Source organism: Pleurodeles waltl, chromosome 4_2 (genome assembly GCF_031143425.1).
Source record: "Pleurodeles waltl isolate 20211129_DDA chromosome 4_2, aPleWal1.hap1.20221129, whole genome shotgun sequence".
NCBI classification, from domain to species: Eukaryota; Metazoa; Chordata; class Amphibia; order Caudata; family Salamandridae; genus Pleurodeles; species Pleurodeles waltl.
The window spans coordinates 93,446,477-93,466,101 of record NC_090443.1 but is presented as its reverse complement, the minus strand read 5'-3'; the positions used below and the strand labels follow the sequence as shown (position 1 = coordinate 93,466,101).

General features: G+C 41.6%; 1 protein-coding gene across 1 annotated transcript in view; it reads right to left on the bottom strand.

Moving 5' to 3' along the window:
* The window catches only part of KIF5A (kinesin family member 5A), a 602,234-nt gene that overhangs the window by 141,523 nt on the left and 441,086 nt on the right, over window positions 1-19,625 (bottom strand). Inside the window, exons 18-22 of the mRNA XM_069230811.1 lie at window positions 14,751-14,815; window positions 11,972-12,081; window positions 9,026-9,127; window positions 6,607-6,667; window positions 935-1,006 (exon numbers count right to left, since the gene is read on the bottom strand). Coding sequence (XP_069086912.1) covers window positions 935-1,006; window positions 6,607-6,667; window positions 9,026-9,127; window positions 11,972-12,081; window positions 14,751-14,815 — 410 coding nt within the window. The remainder of the gene's footprint in view (window positions 1-934; window positions 1,007-6,606; window positions 6,668-9,025; window positions 9,128-11,971; window positions 12,082-14,750; window positions 14,816-19,625) is intronic.

Here is a 19,625-nt window from a genome sequence, read left to right as displayed (position 1 = left end):
TTACCCCACTGAAAAGCAACATAGTTATTCCATTCACCAATGTCTACAGATATGTCATCTGACATTTAACCCCTACCTTATCTTCTGCTCCATCATCCTCCATTCTTTCTGCCTCTACCTGGTGTGGGACAATTTCTATGGTAACTATAGGGGCTGGTGAGGAAGGGACTTGTGAGGCTGCTGTGGACACACCTATGGATGTGACTGTTGCAGTAGGGATATGATTGTTGGAAATCTAGTGTAGAAATATTGCATCAGATATCGTAGACTTCATATGAAATCAAAGAGCTGAAGCATTTGAGCACTACTATGCATTTGTATATGTAACAGTTTTCTAAGACAAACAATGAAACCTTGTTTGTGCACAAGGCAGGCCAAGTGCATCTAAAATGGATCCTACAGGCCCCCATTACACTGATTCACTCATACATGCAATGCATGTACTATGCTGCACACATACATGCTCAGTCACAACTCAGAACATACACTCGTACTAGTGCTAGCATCCGGCTTATCGCAGAGAAGCAGAACTTTACACATGGGAGTTAGTGAGTCTTCACTTTAGTGGCACTGATTAAAAGGTGTGGTCACAACTATAGATCCATAGAACACGATGCAGTGTCACCCCTGCAGTATGTACTATTCCCATGACATGGATAGTAGTATACTGTCAGTGAAATGAGAGCTTGGTGCACCACTCCAAGTCAAAGGACAGGCCCAGGACCTCACTCATGTCAAAGTAAGATGAATTCTTGTATACTCTTACCCAGAAGCTCCAGCTCACCATCGGGTTACTTAGATTGGGACTCAGCGCACAAACTAGATTGGTGTGAGGCTACAGTCGTTTGAAGGGGATGGGAAACATAAAAGCACAAATGCACATTTGGAGATAAATACATTAAATGATGAAAACAGAATTTGTTGGGTTACTTACTTTCTTGACTCGAGTTGTGACGTCTTGAACAAAAAGCTTCCGAAGGTTGTGAAGGGTCTGGAGTTCTCGGGCCTGAGAGGGAAGCAAACACACCCTTCATCAAAATATGTTTGTGTTAGATCTGCATGTATTGGTAGCTGGTGAAAGGTTTTCAGATGAGTAACCTGCAACTTTATCTCAGAACTCGGGAGGGCCCATAAAAAAAAAAGATATGGGCTATAAATGTTGTCTGGACTAAGAAAGCTTTCTTTTGCTCTGGCAAGGGTTGGATTGGGACAATAATTAGGCATGGGCACCTAAATATAAAGTGGCTCACATTCGTGTATAACATCCTTTCATAAAACACTCCTTAGACAGTATTGAGGATGTAATTGTGGGAGAAATTTGCCATAACTTAAGCTTTATAAGCTAGAATGGACATTAGCACTGGCCAAGACTATAAACATCATTAGTCCACTGCAACTCACTCATTGGTCTCCGTACCTTATCTTAAGACATAAATTTCCCCACCTCAGGTTTGTTAGTCACCATTCGGTCCCTTAGCCTATGCTCTCCCTCAGATTCCTGAATTTCTGCCATCAGACTAGTCAGAGTCAGAAAACCATGCCTATCCTAGTGTCTGTTGGCTTCTGTTCAACCTTAAAGAACATGTGCCCTTCTCATCCTATGGCCTTCGGACACTTGCTCATCATTAGTGTAGAAGCTTCTTTCACACCAACAGAACTGTTAAGCTCATTTCCTTTCTCAGTCCCCTAATGCTCCTGACCACGCTGAGGTCCCAAAGGGTTTCATTTCACTCTCAGATGCTTATGGAATTCATCTTACCTGATTTCCCTGTTAATCCTTGGGCCCTGTAGCTCTTGTATACTCTTACCCAGAAGCTCCAGCTCACCATGAGGTTACTTAGAACCATGTTTACCTGAGATGCTCTGATTCCTATATTTTTCTTCTGGACAAATGAGCAGGAGCTCTGCTTACCCTAAGGACCTGAGGCTGTCTTCTAGTTCCCATAGTGGACAATAGGGAGAGCAGGAGCTTCAAGGGTGTTGCTCAACTTAGATCCCAGAGGCTCCAGTTTGCCTTCATTTCAATGAAACAGTTGCTCACTCTGAGGTCCCTGATGTTCCTGCTTGTCCTCGGGCCTCTGCTCACCTTCAGTTTCCTCAGACTCCTGGTCACACTTAGGTATGCAAGGTTCACACTCACTTTTGTTTCCCTTAGGCTCCTGACTACCCTCAGGCCTTTCAGATGCTCCTGCGCAAGACACATGTCCTTGAAGCTGCTGCTGACATTAGGTGCTGTAGACTCCTGATAATTCTCAGGTCATTGAAGATCCTCCACACTTCACTTTCATGCCCCAGATATTCCTGCTCACCCTTGAACCACTGACTTTCTCTGACATCTTAGGACCCGGGTAGCTGCCACCCACCCTTCAGTGAGTGTGAAACGTCCTGGGAAGCTGCAGCAATGCATCCATTGTTGTATGCACCAGAGTGGTACAAGGCATCCTCTATTGGTTGTCACTCAGGAGCCTCTCTGCAAGTAATGTCTTTGACAAATGCATACAGCTTGGTACTTGATAACCGTGCAACTTATCTCCTGCATACTAACTGCTCATCACTATCTCTCACAGAAAGACATGCATCCTTTCTCTCCTCTCACCCGTTTCTCTATCCCCTCATTTTACCTCCACTATCACCAAGCGCGACCATCTGTCTGATTTTCTAGCTCTCTGCATTTATGACTATCTATCTATAAAACCAACTTTTCTTTTCCTGTCTCCGCATTTGCCTTTCTTTCTCTCAGTCTCCATAAGTCTTTCTTACTTGCAGTGTACACCTCTCACATTCTCCCTAACACTTTATATTTGGGTGTCCATGCCCCCTCTCTCTAGTTCTTCCTCTTTCTAACTCTCATTCTCTGTTTCTGTACCTTTCCTTGGTGTCTCTTATTTTACTTGAGTCCTTCACTGTGTCATTCTCATTTTCTTGTTTTTTCAAATCTTTTGCTCAGCCTACAAATCTCCCTCTATCTCACTCCTGTGCCTTCCCTATGGGATCTTTTTCAGTTCTTTTTACATCTGTTGTGTCTTTATTCCCCTTTTAATTTGGTATCTCTCCTTGGAGCTTTATTTAATTTCTCTCTCTTGTAAGCCTTCCCTTTTTCCCCAGCCATGCTCTCTCCTGTCACTCCCACTCACTTCCCTCTGCCCCTTGAACTCCTTTGTGTCCTGTACTACACCTAATGGTATATTCTGTTGTGTCCTGGGTATTTGCTTCTTCCATACATAAATGGAATGTCTTCCTGTGTCTGGGGACAGTGTTAACACCAAAGGTGAATTCACTGGTGGAATTTCCTTTATCATTCTATCCCTTTGATGAAGGGAATTCCACCAGTGGATTGTACTCTACATTTTGCACTACCTCCTGAATTGCCAACAACCTCTAAACTAAGCCCTCGACTGAGAGGGAGAGGTGAGATTGTGCATGTTAAGTGGTATCTATTCTTTCTTTGTACTCATATACCAAAAAGCCTTTGACACCCTCTCCCGCTGCCATCATTACTTTCATCATTCTCCTTCCTGCCTTTCTCCTCTTCAGCTTTCACTCGCCCTATGTTTACCAATTTACATCCTTACTCAGCTGTCTACCCTCCCTCCTCTACCTTTAATTTCTTCTCTCCCTTTATTTGCGTTTCCTCTTCCCCTATTTTTACAACTCTTGTACACTTTGCTGTCTCACTTCTCCTTCCTTCTCTCTCCACCTTGCACCCCTTGCTTAATCCATTTTGTTACTTTCCTGTCATGTCTATTTTCCCTACCCTTGGTCATTTTGCCCAAGGGTGAAAGTTTTCATAATAATGTTTTCAAAAAGTAAATGTTTGAGTTGTCCAAAAATATTTTTGCCCCTTTTGATTGTTATTATTTTCGTGCAGTGCAGAACAGGAGTCCTCTCACAATTTAAAGAATACAAGGTGATAACAGGTACCAGGAGCTCGTCTGTCTGTTGCTGGTTGAGACAAAAACAAGGCCTCCTAAATGACCACCACTCGTGATCCGGCATCCTGCACAGCCTTTCTTCCTCCCTCCCTGCATAACACTAGTGCTAGCTGTGTTGCTCAAAAACAGCACTGCTGTTCTCCGAGGCCTCACTGCTTCGCTCAGAGACTCAGGAGGGGAGGTTACACACCAGATGCTGTCCCGCCTCAATTTGGCCCATTCTCCTACTGCACATGAGAATGAGCTAGCCAGGCTCTGTTCTTGAAATTACTGACCTCTGCTCTAAGGCTGCATCAGCCTTTTGGGTTGAATGCCATTGGCCAAGTCATCTACACTTTTGTTGTATTGTGTATTTATCTACAGCTGAAAACAAGCATTGGTAACGCCAATATATATGCCTTATGAATTCACTATTTAGCTAGACCTAAATTTGCATGTAGGTTCCCATCTGTGCTGCTGCCAGAGAAAAACACAATAAATGATCTTGTTATCTAAGGCACTATAATAGCATTATGTCCTGTGTGCCCCTGAAAGTTCATCTTCAGCCAGCCAGATAAATAAACAAAATGATCACAGCTGTGTAGAGGGCATGTACTTTTTTTGTGGAAGCACACAAGCCACCCCCCTAGTGATGCTCACATAATTGTCTGGCAAGAGCTGCGCTATCATATCAGACCATACAAAATGGCCCACCAGCCGGCCTATGCCACAGGCCCCCAGGCAATGGTCGAATGCCCGCCATGCCAATCCGACACCGGCTCACTATTTTCATGAGGTTATCTGAGTGATCAGACTGTGCTGTGTTTCCCATAATGCTTAACAGCCCAGCATAGTTATTGTGCCACCCCAAAATGTGGCTTTGCTCTTGTTTAGATTTTTCTATTTCACTCACCACCGGCAACCACTGCTTCCAATTAAACAGAATATAGACCCTGTAGTCTAAACCAATATGCACCACCAGTGGCGTCCGGCAGCTTTAGGAGGGAGGGGGGGCGGGCGGGAAGCACACACACACACACACTCATTCTTTCACACACAGACACGCACGCACATTCATTAACAACACTTATAACATTCAAACATGCACGCACGCACCAAACATTCATTTTAAAAGTTCACACACACTCATTCTTTCACGAACGCACGCACATCCATCAACAACACGCATAACATTCAAACATGCACGCACGCACCAAAAATTCATTTGAAAACATCACACACATTCATTCCTTCACACACTCACACACATCCATTAATACTCATAACATTCAAAAATGCACGCACGCACCAAACATTCATTTTAAAAGATCACACACACTCATTCTTTCACACACACATGCACGCACATCCATTAACAACACTCATAATATTCAAACTTGCACGTACGCACGCACCAAACATTCATTTTAAAACATCACACACACATACACACACCTTCAGCCTCGAGGTCCCAGGAGGGTTGGGACTGCTGCCTTCCCTCAATGAGGGAAGGCAGAAGTCTCAGCCTCGTCACAGAGTGGAATGGGGTCAGTGAAACTGCTGACCCCACCCCACTCTGTGACGAAGTATCACTGATTGACACTTGGCCTGGGCACTTCAGGGCTTAAACCTGAAGTGCCCAGGCCGAAGTCAATAGGTGACGCTTTCCCCGTCACCTAGAAGAGGGCCTCGAGGCACCTTTGCTGAGCAGAGGAGGTCATGCCCATAGGAGCTGTGACCTCCTCAGCCCAGCAAAGACCAGCTCAGGCAGCCAGGAGTTTGCGCAAATCGCGCATGTCTCACTCCTGGCTGCCTGACCTGAACATAAAGAGTGCCTGTCAGGCTGACCTTTGTGCAGCCTGACAGACACTCTTCATGAGGGGCAAAAGATGGGGGTGTGGCCCCTCCGCCCTAAAGGACAGGCCGCGCCTGTGCGCCACCTCAGTGAAGCAGAGGAACCTATAATGCAACCGGATACAACAGTTCTTAAGATACTTAGGATGAAAGTAAAACACTGACTTTCAGCACACTTGTATAAATACAAGTAACTGACATGAACATAATGTAGAGCATCTTCCAGGCCTTTATAAGTGGTAAGGGAATGCTCATTCTACTTCAGATCTTTGCAGAAGGAAGAAGCAATTCAAATCCTTATTGAGTGACATGCAATGTTACCTTGTTAAATGCATTTAAGGATCTTAAAGATTATGTCAACTTTATACATGTGTCAATATGTCATGCTATTCTTCTCATATATGGTGAATTGCTTGAACGTATTGTTTCTTTTTTACTTACACTGTCAGTTCATCCAAAGTTGGTGAGAATGTCATCAGAGTGACTGCTCTATTTATGGTAACTTCATTAAAGCTATTCCCGCCAGCATCCTTTCTCTACAGGTTTTCCATATCAACCATGATGGTCCCCAGATAGAAGTTCAGAGATTTCCCACATGCACTGGAACACTGGTTCCATTCTTTATGGTAAGGGACTACCACTTTTGAGGTTTATATTTAGAAATCATGTACGTGATGACAGCTTACCATTGTCACCAATATTATTAAGTGCTATGACTTGAAACCTGATTTTTTTCACTCAAAGTGGGAGCTACCATGGATGTGGCAGCCATTGCATTTTGGGGGGAAATTATCTGCTGAGGGGAGAGGCAATTCTAACTTAGAATGAGCCTCACACTTACCACTGTCTCCTCCAGGCCTTTAAGATCCTGCTTGGACTGCTCGTGTCTTTCGTAAAGAAATCTGTAACAGAGAGAAATAAATTACTGTAGTCTATTAAACACCATAGCACTTTCAACTGGACAGGCTACGGCCTTGGTCATGAAGACTCTTGACATAAATTTAAGTTTACATCTTAAAAGTGCAGTTCTGTTCGTCATTACAAACAGGGTAGTTGAATAAAGCAAATGCACTACAGCAGGATCCAGATGAAGATGTTTGATTCAAAGTATGCTACTCAAACCATTCAGAGACTACACCTTAAATTACGTAACTTGAATGGTGGCTGTAGATTGTATAGACTGAGTGCATTTGTTTGCTTGGTTAAAATATACATTATCGTCGAGTATAGAAATACAGCAACATGCCTTCAGGAGACTCATAAAGAAATGATATTTACTGTAAATAAATCATTGACACCACGGAGCTTTTTTCTTGGTGAAGCATTTAGCTGGTTTAACTGATTGAATTCACCATCACAAAGCCTCATAATATGTCCACCTGCTTATCTTTCCACATTTCATCTCCAATCTGCAGGTCCAACATACTATCAATGAAAGGCTGTTCCTAGCATGGCAGTACCCACCACCAGCAGATAAAATTCTGCATATCAAGACACCCAACAGCACAAGAGGCAAAAATGGAAAAACTAAACTACACAAAAACTGTGAAACATAAAACAGCAAAACAATACACCTCAATCCAGCGGTTAAGTCTCCCCAATTATTCAAATCTTAAGACTGCATCTTAGCCCAGGCACCATATGCTCGACCTGAAGAACTCCATTCACATCCAGACTTAACCATAAACTACAACTGTATCAGAGCAAAAGGTCGAAAGATCTATTTTAAAAACATCAAGTTTGAACATTTAAGTTTGAAAAACATCAGATTTGAGAGTAGAAGTTTGGAAAAACCTATTTAAAAGCTTTTTTTCATTAGTTTTACCATATAATGTATTGATACAAGAGCTATGCACTATATCATCATGCTCTAAATATAGTAAGCATGTTTCAAGAAAATACATGAGTGTGGTTCTTCGTACAGTAATAAACAATGTAACAAATCACGCAAGTGTCAAGCAATTCAGACTTCATCTATAGGGCGACCACATTTTGTGGTCATTCAATACCATCCAGGAATCGAATTTCCAGGGAACATAGGCCTCCCATATCTCACCAATCTATTGATGGCAAGGAATTGTATTTTCTAGATCCCTCCACCAATCTTGGCTACTCATTCAGCTCTGCAGACTGGGTTTGGTTGTCCTATAAAGCTCAGGGTCACATTCCCCACTTTTGGAAAGATAGTGTCCATGTATCCTGGATGCCTCATCATGTATAGATGCTTCCTTCTCCTCTCTAGCCCTGTGTTCTACTTCCGCCTGCCATGTATGTGGGTCCAGCTCTCACCTTCCAGGTCTTAGCTTTCAATTTCCTAACCATGGCCAGGGCAATGCCTAGGAACCTATTTATTGCCTATTTAAGTGCGGGTCGGGAGAAATCCCCCAAAATGCAGATCTTTGGTGTCACTTCCAGGTGCCATCTTACGGTGTCCCCTATTTGATAAAATTGACTTGCCAGATCATCACAATGTTTTTCTATTCTGAGAGCAGAATCCTTAACATTATCTTGAGAATGAACATCAAACCCAACGTGCAGTTTCATGGCATTAGAGTTCTTAGACCAACACACAGATCTGACAATGCATTTTAAAATATATTTTGCTTCGTGTGTTGACCCCGGACCCACAGCGAAAGATCTTCCACTGCACCTCAACCCTGGCCTTTTGAGCTGACTATATATTTCAATACTCATACTTGGCAGACCTCATCCACTTGCATCAGTCATCTAATGTGCCTCAGTCCTGGCTAAACTCTTCCTCTGGCACACTTCCTTCGCTTACTCCAGTAACAAGATCACTGTAATTCGCATCACTGCCAATCCACTCTTGAGTGGTCCAGTGCTGAGATTTCCTCATAGTTTGTATGGTGGTTGTGAACTCTTAAGCTCTGGAATTGAACAATCTGTTGCCAAAATGCTATTGTTTATTTTATACATCACTGGGAACCCCCCTTCAAAGAAATGTAAAGCGGTTATTGCTGTTCCACTCAAGTGACTTGTTTGATTTCGTTCAACCAAAATCTGCAATGGTTTATGTCAGATCTGCAACCACATTCATATAACTAATTGGTTGTTTGATGCTATCTTAGATCCCAGCAGTATCAGGATATAAGTATTCACCAGAGCTCCATGAAGGGCGATCATTCCAGATTTCCAACATAGTCACTAACAGCATAAAATAGTCCATATCCAGCCTTGCTGAACCTAGATTAAACACCCTTGGCTAAGACATTCACTTGCACTTCAGCAACAATACATACGTCAGCTCCTGCAGCCGACCGTTCTTCTCCTCTTCCTGACTCTTGAGCTTCTCATAGTCAGCACGAAGCTTCTCCAGCTCCAACTGCAACTTTTGATTCAGGCTGTGAAAAAAGCAGAAATGATTTTAGTGTCACATATCACATATTTTAGAAACATGTGTGTGCATCGTTAGGAAGGATTATGCAGAGAATTGCTTGTCTCAGATAACCCCTTTTGAGGAATGAAAGTTGACAAATGTATGAAGAAGACCTGTGTGCCTATTTGTCCACAGAGTAGCAGGAATTTTCTCACTCAAAGAAAAAAAGAGATAGTTTTGCTGTTGAGGAGACACATTCTCAGTTTCATAACTTCATGAGATTTTGAATTAGAGACAGAGGACCTCATGTATGAAGAATGCATTAGGATAAAGCTGCTCACAGTTTGTGCACTGATTTTTACCAATTGTATTTTGCGAACCAACCTATGTATTAACAGGCCAGTTCACAACAAACAGAATTGTATTGAGTCGAGATTAGACCTAGGTCATAAATATTAATACAGTAGGTTGCAAGTAGTGACCCACTACGATTGGCAACAATTCATAGGCATGATGGCCCACTAGGGTCAGCAGATCACCATGACTGTGATTGCTTTTAACTATCAAAATATTGTTTTTAATTAAACCTGTTTTCCTAGAAAGGAATGAATACAAAAAAAAGAAAAAGTTTACAAACTAGTCTATGAGACTACTGCCTACTCTTAAAAAACTTTATCACCATTTACAAAGGTGAAGGTGCCCTTGGGGACCTCTTTCCATTTGGAAATAGGCCATCACTTCCTTTCAGTTACTGGTAAAAAATAATGTTTTGTGATAGGATTTTGGTCATAAAACATTAATACACAGCTTAAGAAATCAGTAGGTAGAAAGGATGCCCTTAAGGAGGCCTATCCAAATAGGGATTCCTTAATGATTTCTAAGCCCATTTAATGATTCAGAAAACTTTTTCTGAATCATTAACTAGGTTTACTTAATTTTAAAACATGTTCTGTTGCAAATCCTCAGACTTACGGAATCTGAGAGTTCGGCACAGTTAAAACACTTTGTACATTAGGCTTCTAGGCTTGATTTAGTAAATGTTCAGCAGACGTTCGACTAATCAGATCACTGGAGCCTCCACTAGTCTGAAGGAAGACTTCTCAGCATATTAAAAATTCCCTGCCACTTAGCCCAGGATCTCGCTTCCCTCAGTGCAGTTGGCGCGGATGCTCGATGCGTGGCTACATGTTAGATGCACCTGGTGACAACCAAGTAATGTACATCTCAGCCTTTGTTTATACCATACCAACATACTGATTTCAGTTAATCAAATAAAGAAAATCAAGAATGTAATTTTTTTTCAGGCAATAAAACTGATGCTTGTGATTAGGGATTCCACTATGAAACTGAGGTCTGAGAGATGTGTCACAGCAATGTGTATATGTGTGCATGTGAGTGTGTGTATATGAACATGCAGATGCACACGCGCATATGTTCAAAATGTTGAGCCATACTTGCAATACTGAAAGTACTACTCACTGTGGACTTACAGTAATAAGGTTGAGAGGGTAATAAAGGAAAACTTTATAGTGAATCAAAGGCTCCCTGAGTGGAATATGTTTGGTGCACTGACAACACAAAGGAGAATTTATGTAAATATATGTATGCAGTAATTCAGAATGTTTAAAAACTCTAAGCATTTTTCAGCCTTAGTTAAAGATGTATATTCTATCAATGCTAGGAAGAAGTAAGCCCATGCTCTTCAACACAAAAACTAACAGCACCCTACAAACCTACTGTAACCTGAGATCAACCAAGGCAAAAAAGATTATGGAAGCCAAAGTTAATCACAAGTCTCATGGAGGAGGATTGAACCCAGTGTTGAACACAAAACTGTGGAACTCACTGTCCATGATGAATCTGTCTAATATGGCTTTGTTCAGGGAAATACATGAAAAGTAGCCAGCCCACTATGGTGTTCCCATCTAGAAAGAAGCTCCTACATCATGAGAAGTGCAAGTGTGACGTAGGAATGAGTCACAGAAACAAGAACGACCTCCAATCTGCCAAAGGTCTACATAGTGTCTCCCATTACACACCAGCAAATCACTAAACATTTCAATAAATCAATCAATAAATAAACACACATCACATAAATAAAGACATCAAGAAATAACCAAATAAACAACACTGGTACTCCTGAGGAGCACTGGGGTAACCTGGTCAACCGGAAAACCATGACTCGCTAGAACCACAGGCAAACTCCTAGGCTGAAGTCTGAAGGCACTTAGTGCATTCCTGCAGTCTTAGTTTCCATTAATTGAACAAAGAGGACTGAACTCCTGTACTACAATGGTTTGCAAAGGGAAATCCCAGGACTATGATATGGTGTCCTCACGTCATTTATTGTCTGATCTGCCTATCTCTGACATTTTATTGCCCACCTTTGTATTTGAACCTTGCACACTACGAACGAGTACTTTTAAAATGTTCTAACTGTAGAGCTTTTGTGCAAAATTACATTTGTGATAACTAATCGATCAATAAAAATGCAATGATATTGATTCTTTACACCTAGAACTATTTTAAGTCACATAGAGCACAATTTACTCAAGCAATGTTCACCCCTGGAAAAGCATTACACATTACCAGTGGAAAATTCCCTGGTAGCAACTATTTTGCACCACAAGGGCAGCTAAGGTCTGTAACATCGTCAAGTGTATTATCTACCCACAAGGCGTATCCACCTATGATTATGGCAAGTACAAATCATCACAAATTGATGCAAAATTAAAAAATGATTTTTTGCAACTTTAGGTTTGCTGTCAAAACATAAATCCTTCCATCAGAGCTCCTGACAACTAGCCTTTGTAAACAGCCATTTACGTATACCATGCAACCAGTAAATTAACAAGGACTTGTGCCTTACTCCTTCAGCTCGTCGATGATCTTTTGCTTTTCGTTGATCTCATCTCTCAGACGGGCCAACTGCTTGTGGTGTGATTCCCGGTGACTCTCCATTTGCAGCTCTAGCGCCTTCTGCAGGAAAGGGTACAAAGTCAACTGCTGGTCAGTGATTTCAGGGTACATTTCATTCTTTTGATCAACAACCAGACGTTATCTTCCACAAGATTTACTAGTCACTTGCAACCATCTTAGGTAGTTTTCTGCTCTAAGTGATGTGGCAGCATCCCTAGCTGCAGAGAGCAACTTGTTATGAACCTATCTCAAGACTATACCATTTACCAGGTGGTATTTGTTCTTTGTCCATTTTGATTTGTCCAACTAACTTGTCTTTAAGTATGATTATGGTGGTATAAGAATGGCTTCTCAATGCATGCCTGAAACAGATTTATGTATGTTTCAGGATTTCCCCCCATTTTTTGAGACTAATGACAAACTTGTAATCGTATGTGAAAAAAATGTTTTGGTTTCTAAAGCTGTTACTGTTCCTCCTGATCAGTAGTTTAATACTATCTTACAAGAAAGTCTGTCAACCTTTGAAAACATATGCAGTGTACCAGCTCAGCACATAGGGCCAGATTTACTAACGAAGTCTGTTGTTGCAAACCCTACAATAGGGTAAATTGCAGGTTCTGTGACAAGAAAAGCTGTCTTTTTGGGAATGTATTAAACCCATTTAGCGATTCAGTAACATGGTACTGAATTGCTGAGTGGGTTTAGAAAATCATAAAGAATCACTATTTGGAAGGGGTGAGTTTAGGGCGGTCCTTCCAAAAAGTGATTTCTTATTGTATGTATTAATGTTTTGTGACCGAAATGCAGTCATAAAACATTAATATTTTATTAACACCTCAAAGGAGGTGGTAACCTCTTTGTGAATGGTTCAAATAACTTGTTTTAGGATTAGGCATTGGTCAATGAGAGCACTTCCTACTCTTAAAAATAGTTTTACAAACTTTCCTCTTTTTTTTGTAAACACATCCTGTTTTTCTTTAAGGAAAACGGGCTCAATAAAAAAAATACAGACTGCTTTATTTAAAAGCAAGCACACACATGGTGGTCTGCTGATCCCAGAAGGCCACCTTCCCTGTGAACTCAGTAAATCATAGTGGGTCGCAATTTGTGACCCGCCTCATTAATATTCATGTGGTAGGTTGAATTGCAACCCACTGCGATTCAATATCATGTGAACTAACCTGGTACCACATAGGTTTGTTAGCAAAATACCACAAGTTTAACTAAAAGTCAGTACTCAAGTTGCAACCACTTTAAGTAAATCCAGTGTACATACATCTGGCCCAGAGTAGCAAAATAAAAGGTATTAAAACCTTGAGTTTATGGATTTCTATACCCCGAACTATGGTAGAGACAAACCTTTTTTGTATGGTCTAGACATCTAGAAGATGGGTGAGAAAAGTGATGGTCCAGTAACCTATGTTAACATAGGAAGAAATGACTATGCATAGTCTGTTTGGAACAATAGCCTGGATAAAAGATCAGTCTTCTGGGCTTTTCTACCAAAGACAGTGGATTCCTTTGGCAATAAAAGGTCACAGTAAAGGAAAAACAGATAGATTTAAGAGAATGGGCGGGTGTACCTCCTGACTTTTGACCTTCAGGCATTCCCACAATTATGGTGGGATTCTTGCAGCAATCCAGCAGCTTATCTCGCCTCAGTGCACAACATTATTGTTTTCAAGCAGAAAGTCCCATGTCTAGAGCCAGCTAGATCCAGTTTTAAAAAAAAATATTTAAGGCTATGAATGTTTCTTTGACACATAAATGTTTTTGTAACTTTTCCACATACTATTTCAACTTTTGCCAGTAACCCTTAATAACTTTTATCATTCTTTTTAAAACAATAAGATTGCCTTTTTGTGTGAAAAGTTATTTTTTACAGAAAATCTTTTTTTTTAAAAAACAAATCTTGACTAACTTTTATCATTTTATTAAAGTCTCAAATGTAGGGAAAAGGTAACGAACATCACTTAGATTTTTTTGTACAATCTCTACTGTTTAAAAAGCTATCCTTAACTTGTCAACAATTACAATCTTTTGTTACTACTGAAAAGTTATTGAAATTATTACTTAACAGGCCCAATGTTTTTAGCGTTTTAGGAGGTCATTATAAGCAGTTTTTAGCGTTAATTATTGTTTAATACACGGTCATACACTTCAAGTAGAGTTTTTAAGGCACTTTCTGGCTAAAAAAAGCAACAACTTTCCTCATGAAGACAAGACAGGGAATCCATTTTCTAGGGCTTTTGGCCTCAGATTGCATACCTTCTCTAAGGAAAGACTATGGGTATTGCCTCTTCTGACAAATACAGTAAGAATGTTATAGAGACTTGTTGTACACTGTGGCTCAAAGTTCTCAAGTCTGGCACATCAAGAATGCTAGCCAAATCTGTAGGCCCTGAATGACTCCAACTGGCGTCTGGCTCAAAGTAATTGTAGAGCACTGGCAGTAAGTCAAGGCATTCCTGCAGGATCTGTGCTTCTTTTCTGTTACATTTCAGCAATACAGTCTGCTTTTGGGGATTTTGCTACTGCTACTCTTTACTCTAAAACTGACTCCGCACTGTCTGGTTGTGACTCAACACTTACGTGTACCTGGAGAAAATGTTTAAAAAGTGGCGGTATTTGCATTAGTTTTTCTGCAAAACGGGAGGCTTCTGATGCTGCATGCTTTTGTCACTCTCCATCCCTCCATGCCAATCATCTTCCCACTATGCCTTACATACCTTCACTTCATCTGCCTCTTGCATGTCCTGTTCCTTGTCCTTCATGGTCACTTCGTGCACAGTTTCTGCAATTAGAAATAACCTGATGTAAAGGCAGCATTGGCACACAATGCTTCTCATGCAAAATCTACACATTTTTGTGGTTCATTCCCATCTCAAGTGTATCTCACAAGAATACAGCAACCAAATGGAATCCAAACATTTTATACAAAGGCTGCACACCTCTGGACATCAACTCGCCCAACAACACCCGCAAATAATGTTGCAACCAAGGAATTCTCTTACCAAGTCTTGATTACTACAAATCAAATCTCTTTATTGATTTAAACCACATCTTCCACCCCTACTGATTAATTCTTGAAAGGGACTGTGAAGCAGGAGATCACAACAGGATTTTGGAGGAATTTACCTCCATGGTGCACACAACCCTGTATGACATTGTGTTAGAACAAAATGTCTCTGCAGATTGAAAGCTCACAAATAGCCACGTGGAAAGTATGAGTGCTACACAAACGCATAAGTGAATGAATACATAAAAGTAGAGTTAAATGTGTATGTCTTCCAGATTGATCAAGATAGTCTCACATACCGCTGAACAACTGGTCAACTAGTACTAGACACTAGCACAAGCTGTTCTTTTTTTTTTTTTTTTTTAAAGAGATGCCGCCCATCTCACTCTTCACTCTGGAGTCATCATATCACCGCCTCCGGCAAATGATAGAAAAAATCCAGCAACACTCTCATTGCCATTATTTGCAAGAAAACTTTTGGCCTCATTCACAAACTGCCTTTTATAATACATAAAGCTGCCTTTGCCTCCACTACCTTTTCTGTGCAGAGATATAACCACAGTAGCAGACATCTCCGCACACATAAGTATACATTTTAGTATTAAATGTGGGAAGGGCCAGGTGAATGGTGGGTCAATAGGAAATTATTATTGTTAAAAGGGAGTGGTTTAGGGTAATTTAAGGAAGGGTTTGGGTGTGACATACTAATACAAAACACACACGCACAAAAGAGTTAGACAATTGCAATTTGCAAAATATACTTCTATACTGGATACAAAAGAGTATATAAAGTGGTGAGGTAGGAAGACAGGATGGGGTGAAGTTGATGGTAGAGGGTTTGAGAAGCAGAATAACTGTACAGCGGTAGGGATGTGCACATGCAAGCATGAAGTGGGGAGTTGTGATGGTCACGGTCCCCAGGCAGCAGTGATTTTGAGAGGCCATTGAAGGAAATATTTTCTATAGAAAAAATAAAGACAATTTATTTTGGTTCACATTGAAAACTGGAAATAGATGATCGCTTGCTCAGTAAGCCTGTGCAGAAAACTAACTGATCTACTTATCTTCAGTGACATTTCCTTCTGATGATTTTGTGTAATTTCACTCTGTACTGAAATATTTGCAGGCATAGGAATTTATTTTCAAATATTTATCACATATAGACACAAGATGGTGCTAGAGCAACTCCAATCGAAGATCTGTCAACGCATCACCCAATAGGCCGGATTCAACAGCAGAGTTACTTACTGATAGAAAAATGCAATTCACAAACCTTTGAGTGTAAATCTCCATCTCTGTCTCTTTTATCTTTTGCTTGGGAAAATCCTTACACATGTTAGTTTACTACTTAGGAGTACATATGGGTGGGACCAGCGGAGTGGTTGGGTAAAGAGTCATAATTGCTATTATACAGGACTATAAACAGTCACAAATATACTCGAGGTCAGAGCAGTACTCAATTTAGCTCCACAAATGGCCAATCACTGGTACTGCAACACCCTCCCATTGAAAATAATGGAGACAGGGACTTAAAATATAAGTCCACAGGAATTTTTTTTATATTAAACTAAATCATTTAAACTAGGTAACAATAGAAATACACTCAATTTAATGTTTACAAAATCATCTGAAAACAAAACATTTTGTTTATTACATTTTTAAATATTTTAACAACCTTTATTGACTTTAAAATGTATGTAACAGTAATGTTTATTAACCCCTTCTGTGCTGAGGACGGAACAGTATCGTAATCAGCCACGGTGCTCCTGTACTGAGGGCGGAACCATTCTGTTCTCGGCACACAAGCAGGAAATCCCTCTGGTGCAGGCACAAGAGGGATTTTCTATTTGCCAAAACAACCTCGGGAGGTGGGGAACAACTTTCACTCCTCCCAACGCTGTTTTTGTTTTTCAGTGAAATGATGATCAGCGCACGGTCGACTTATTTCACTTTCTCTGCATCAGAGCTCGTGGGGCTATCTCAGCCCCCACCAAACACAGATCCAGTTGGGAGAGGTATCGTTGGGAAGGGGAGAATATCTCCTTGGGGATTGCCACAGGAAGGAGATCCACAAGCAAGGTTCACCCCACTAGACACAAGGGAGAAGGGATCCCCCCTTTGGATAAGGGTTTTAGTTACCCCCATTTTTTTGAGCTAGTTCTATCTTTCAGTTCCCTCTGGGGGCAGATAGGGGCAATAGCAGATAACCCTCTAGGCAGCAGGGATTGTTTTTGATAATATGTATGTGTTTGGGCTGCCCCAAAAGGGCGCACCAAAGCCCCCCCCCCACCAAAATAAATCAAAACAATCTTTCTGCTTCCCTGGATGTAGACGGGGTAATTACCCCTGATCTGCCCCCGGGCGGGAGCAAAGCCCATTAGATACCAGGGTATTTATTTTTTTAATAAAAGAGTGGTGGGGGCTTCCCACAATGGGCAAGGTCATGCCCCCACCATATATATAAATGGGGACAAGAGTCTTTCTGCCACCCCCGTAGGGTAGATGGTGTCAGTGACCCTGCTCTGCCCCAACGGGGAGCAGAAAGCCCACTAGGCACCAGGGATTTATTTTAATATGTAGGGGTGGAGGCTGCCAAAAATGGGTATGCCAATGCCCCCATCCCTCCCAAACTCAAGTGGACACAGTCTTTCTGCCCCCACAGGAGGCAGATTGGGGTGATTACCCCCAATCCGCCCCCCCGGGGGGCAGAAAGCCCACTAGACACCAGGGATTTTTTTTTTTTTAGTGTAGGGACGGGGACTGTCTAGAATGAGAATGGCAAGGTCACAGTCTTTTCTGCCCTCCCTAGAGGGGCAGATGTGGATGATAACCCCCGTCTCTTTCCACTAGACACCAGAGTAGAAATTTGTTTAAAAAAGAGGTGCGGGCATGGTCATGCCTCCACCCTAAATAAATGGGGACAAAGTCTTTCTGCCCCCTCGGGGCATATGGAGTAATTAACCCCTGCGGATTAAAGCATCTCATCACAATGGCAATCAACAGGACTTTAGACACTTTTAGGTTTTGATTTCACATATGGGCCAAGAGAGCTTGGCTAACTTCCAATATCGCCCCACTTGCCATGGTGAGCGGCTGCACTTTTTGGACCTTCAAATCTCCAATTTTGACTGGAAGCACACATTTTCCCTACATTTCTGTGATGGAAACTTCTGGAATTCATAGGAATTCACAAATTTCCTGCCACCCAGCGTTGCCCTATCTGTCCCATTTGTCCCAATAAAAGCTCTACCACACTTGTGTGGGTGCCCAAAGCAGAATCAGCATAAAAACATATGGAAAAAAACCTGCCCTTCTGGACCCACTTTGATTCCTCCTCAATTTCGACATGTTTTTAGGCCTTCTCTGATGATGCCACTTTCACCACCTACACAAGTGAGGTATCATTTTTATTGGGAGACCAAGGGGAATGCTGGGTGGTCGGAAATTTGTGCTGACACAGTGATCCCACACACAAATATGAGGAAAATGTGATTTTTGGCTAAATCTGAGGTTCGCTGGGGATTCTGGGTATGAAAATGTTTGGGGATCCAAACAAGCCAGACCTCCTTAAACTCCCTCAGTGTCTAGTTTTCAGACATGTCTGGGTTTGGTAGGTTACCCCAGATAGCTGCCGAGCCCGGGACCAAAAACGCAGGTGTTGGGTGGTAGGAAATTTGTGGCTCCTCAAAGATTCCAGACCTTTACATCACAGAAATGTGAGATAAATGTGTTTTCAGACAAATGTTGAGGTTTGCAAGGGATTCTGGGTAGTAGAACCTGGTGAGAGCCACACAAGGCACCCAATCCTGGATTCTCCTGGGTTTCTAGTTAAAAAAATGTACAGGTATGCTAGGTTTCTCTGAGTGCCGGCTAAGCTAGGGCCCAAAATCCACAGCTAGGCACATTGCAAAAAAGGGTCCGTTTTGGGTAGAAAAATGTGATGGGTCCATGTTGCATTTTGGGCCATTTCCTCTCACGGGCACTAGGCCTCCCCACACAAGTGGGGTACCATTTTTATCAGGAGACTTGAGGGAATGCTGAGTTGAAGGACGTTTGTGGCTTTTCTTAGGTTCCAGAACTTTCCATCACAGAAATGTGAGGAAAATGTGTTTTGTTAGGCGGATTCTGGGTAACAGAACCTGGGGAGAGCCAGGGAAGTCACCCCCATCCTGGATTCCCATAAGTGTCTAGTTTTTAAAAATGTACAGGTTTGCTAGGTTTCTCTATGGGATGGCTGAGCTAGAGCCCGAAAAATCCACAACTAGGCCCATTGCAAAAAAATGCTTAGTTTTTATTGGACACGTGCTGCATCCAAGTTGCATGTTGGGCAGTTTCCTGTTGCATGCACTAGGCCTACTCACACAAGTGAGGTGCCATTTGTTATCAAGAGACATAGATGAACAAAGAATAGGAGAACAAGTGTTATTACCCATTGTCTTTCTCTGCATTTGAGCCTTCCAAACGTAATAGTGTGTAAGAAAGAAGTAATATTGAGAAATGCCCTATAATTCACATGCTAGTAAGGGTGCCCCCAAATTCAGAAATGTGCAAATAACGACAGTTTCTAAACTACATATCTTGTGTT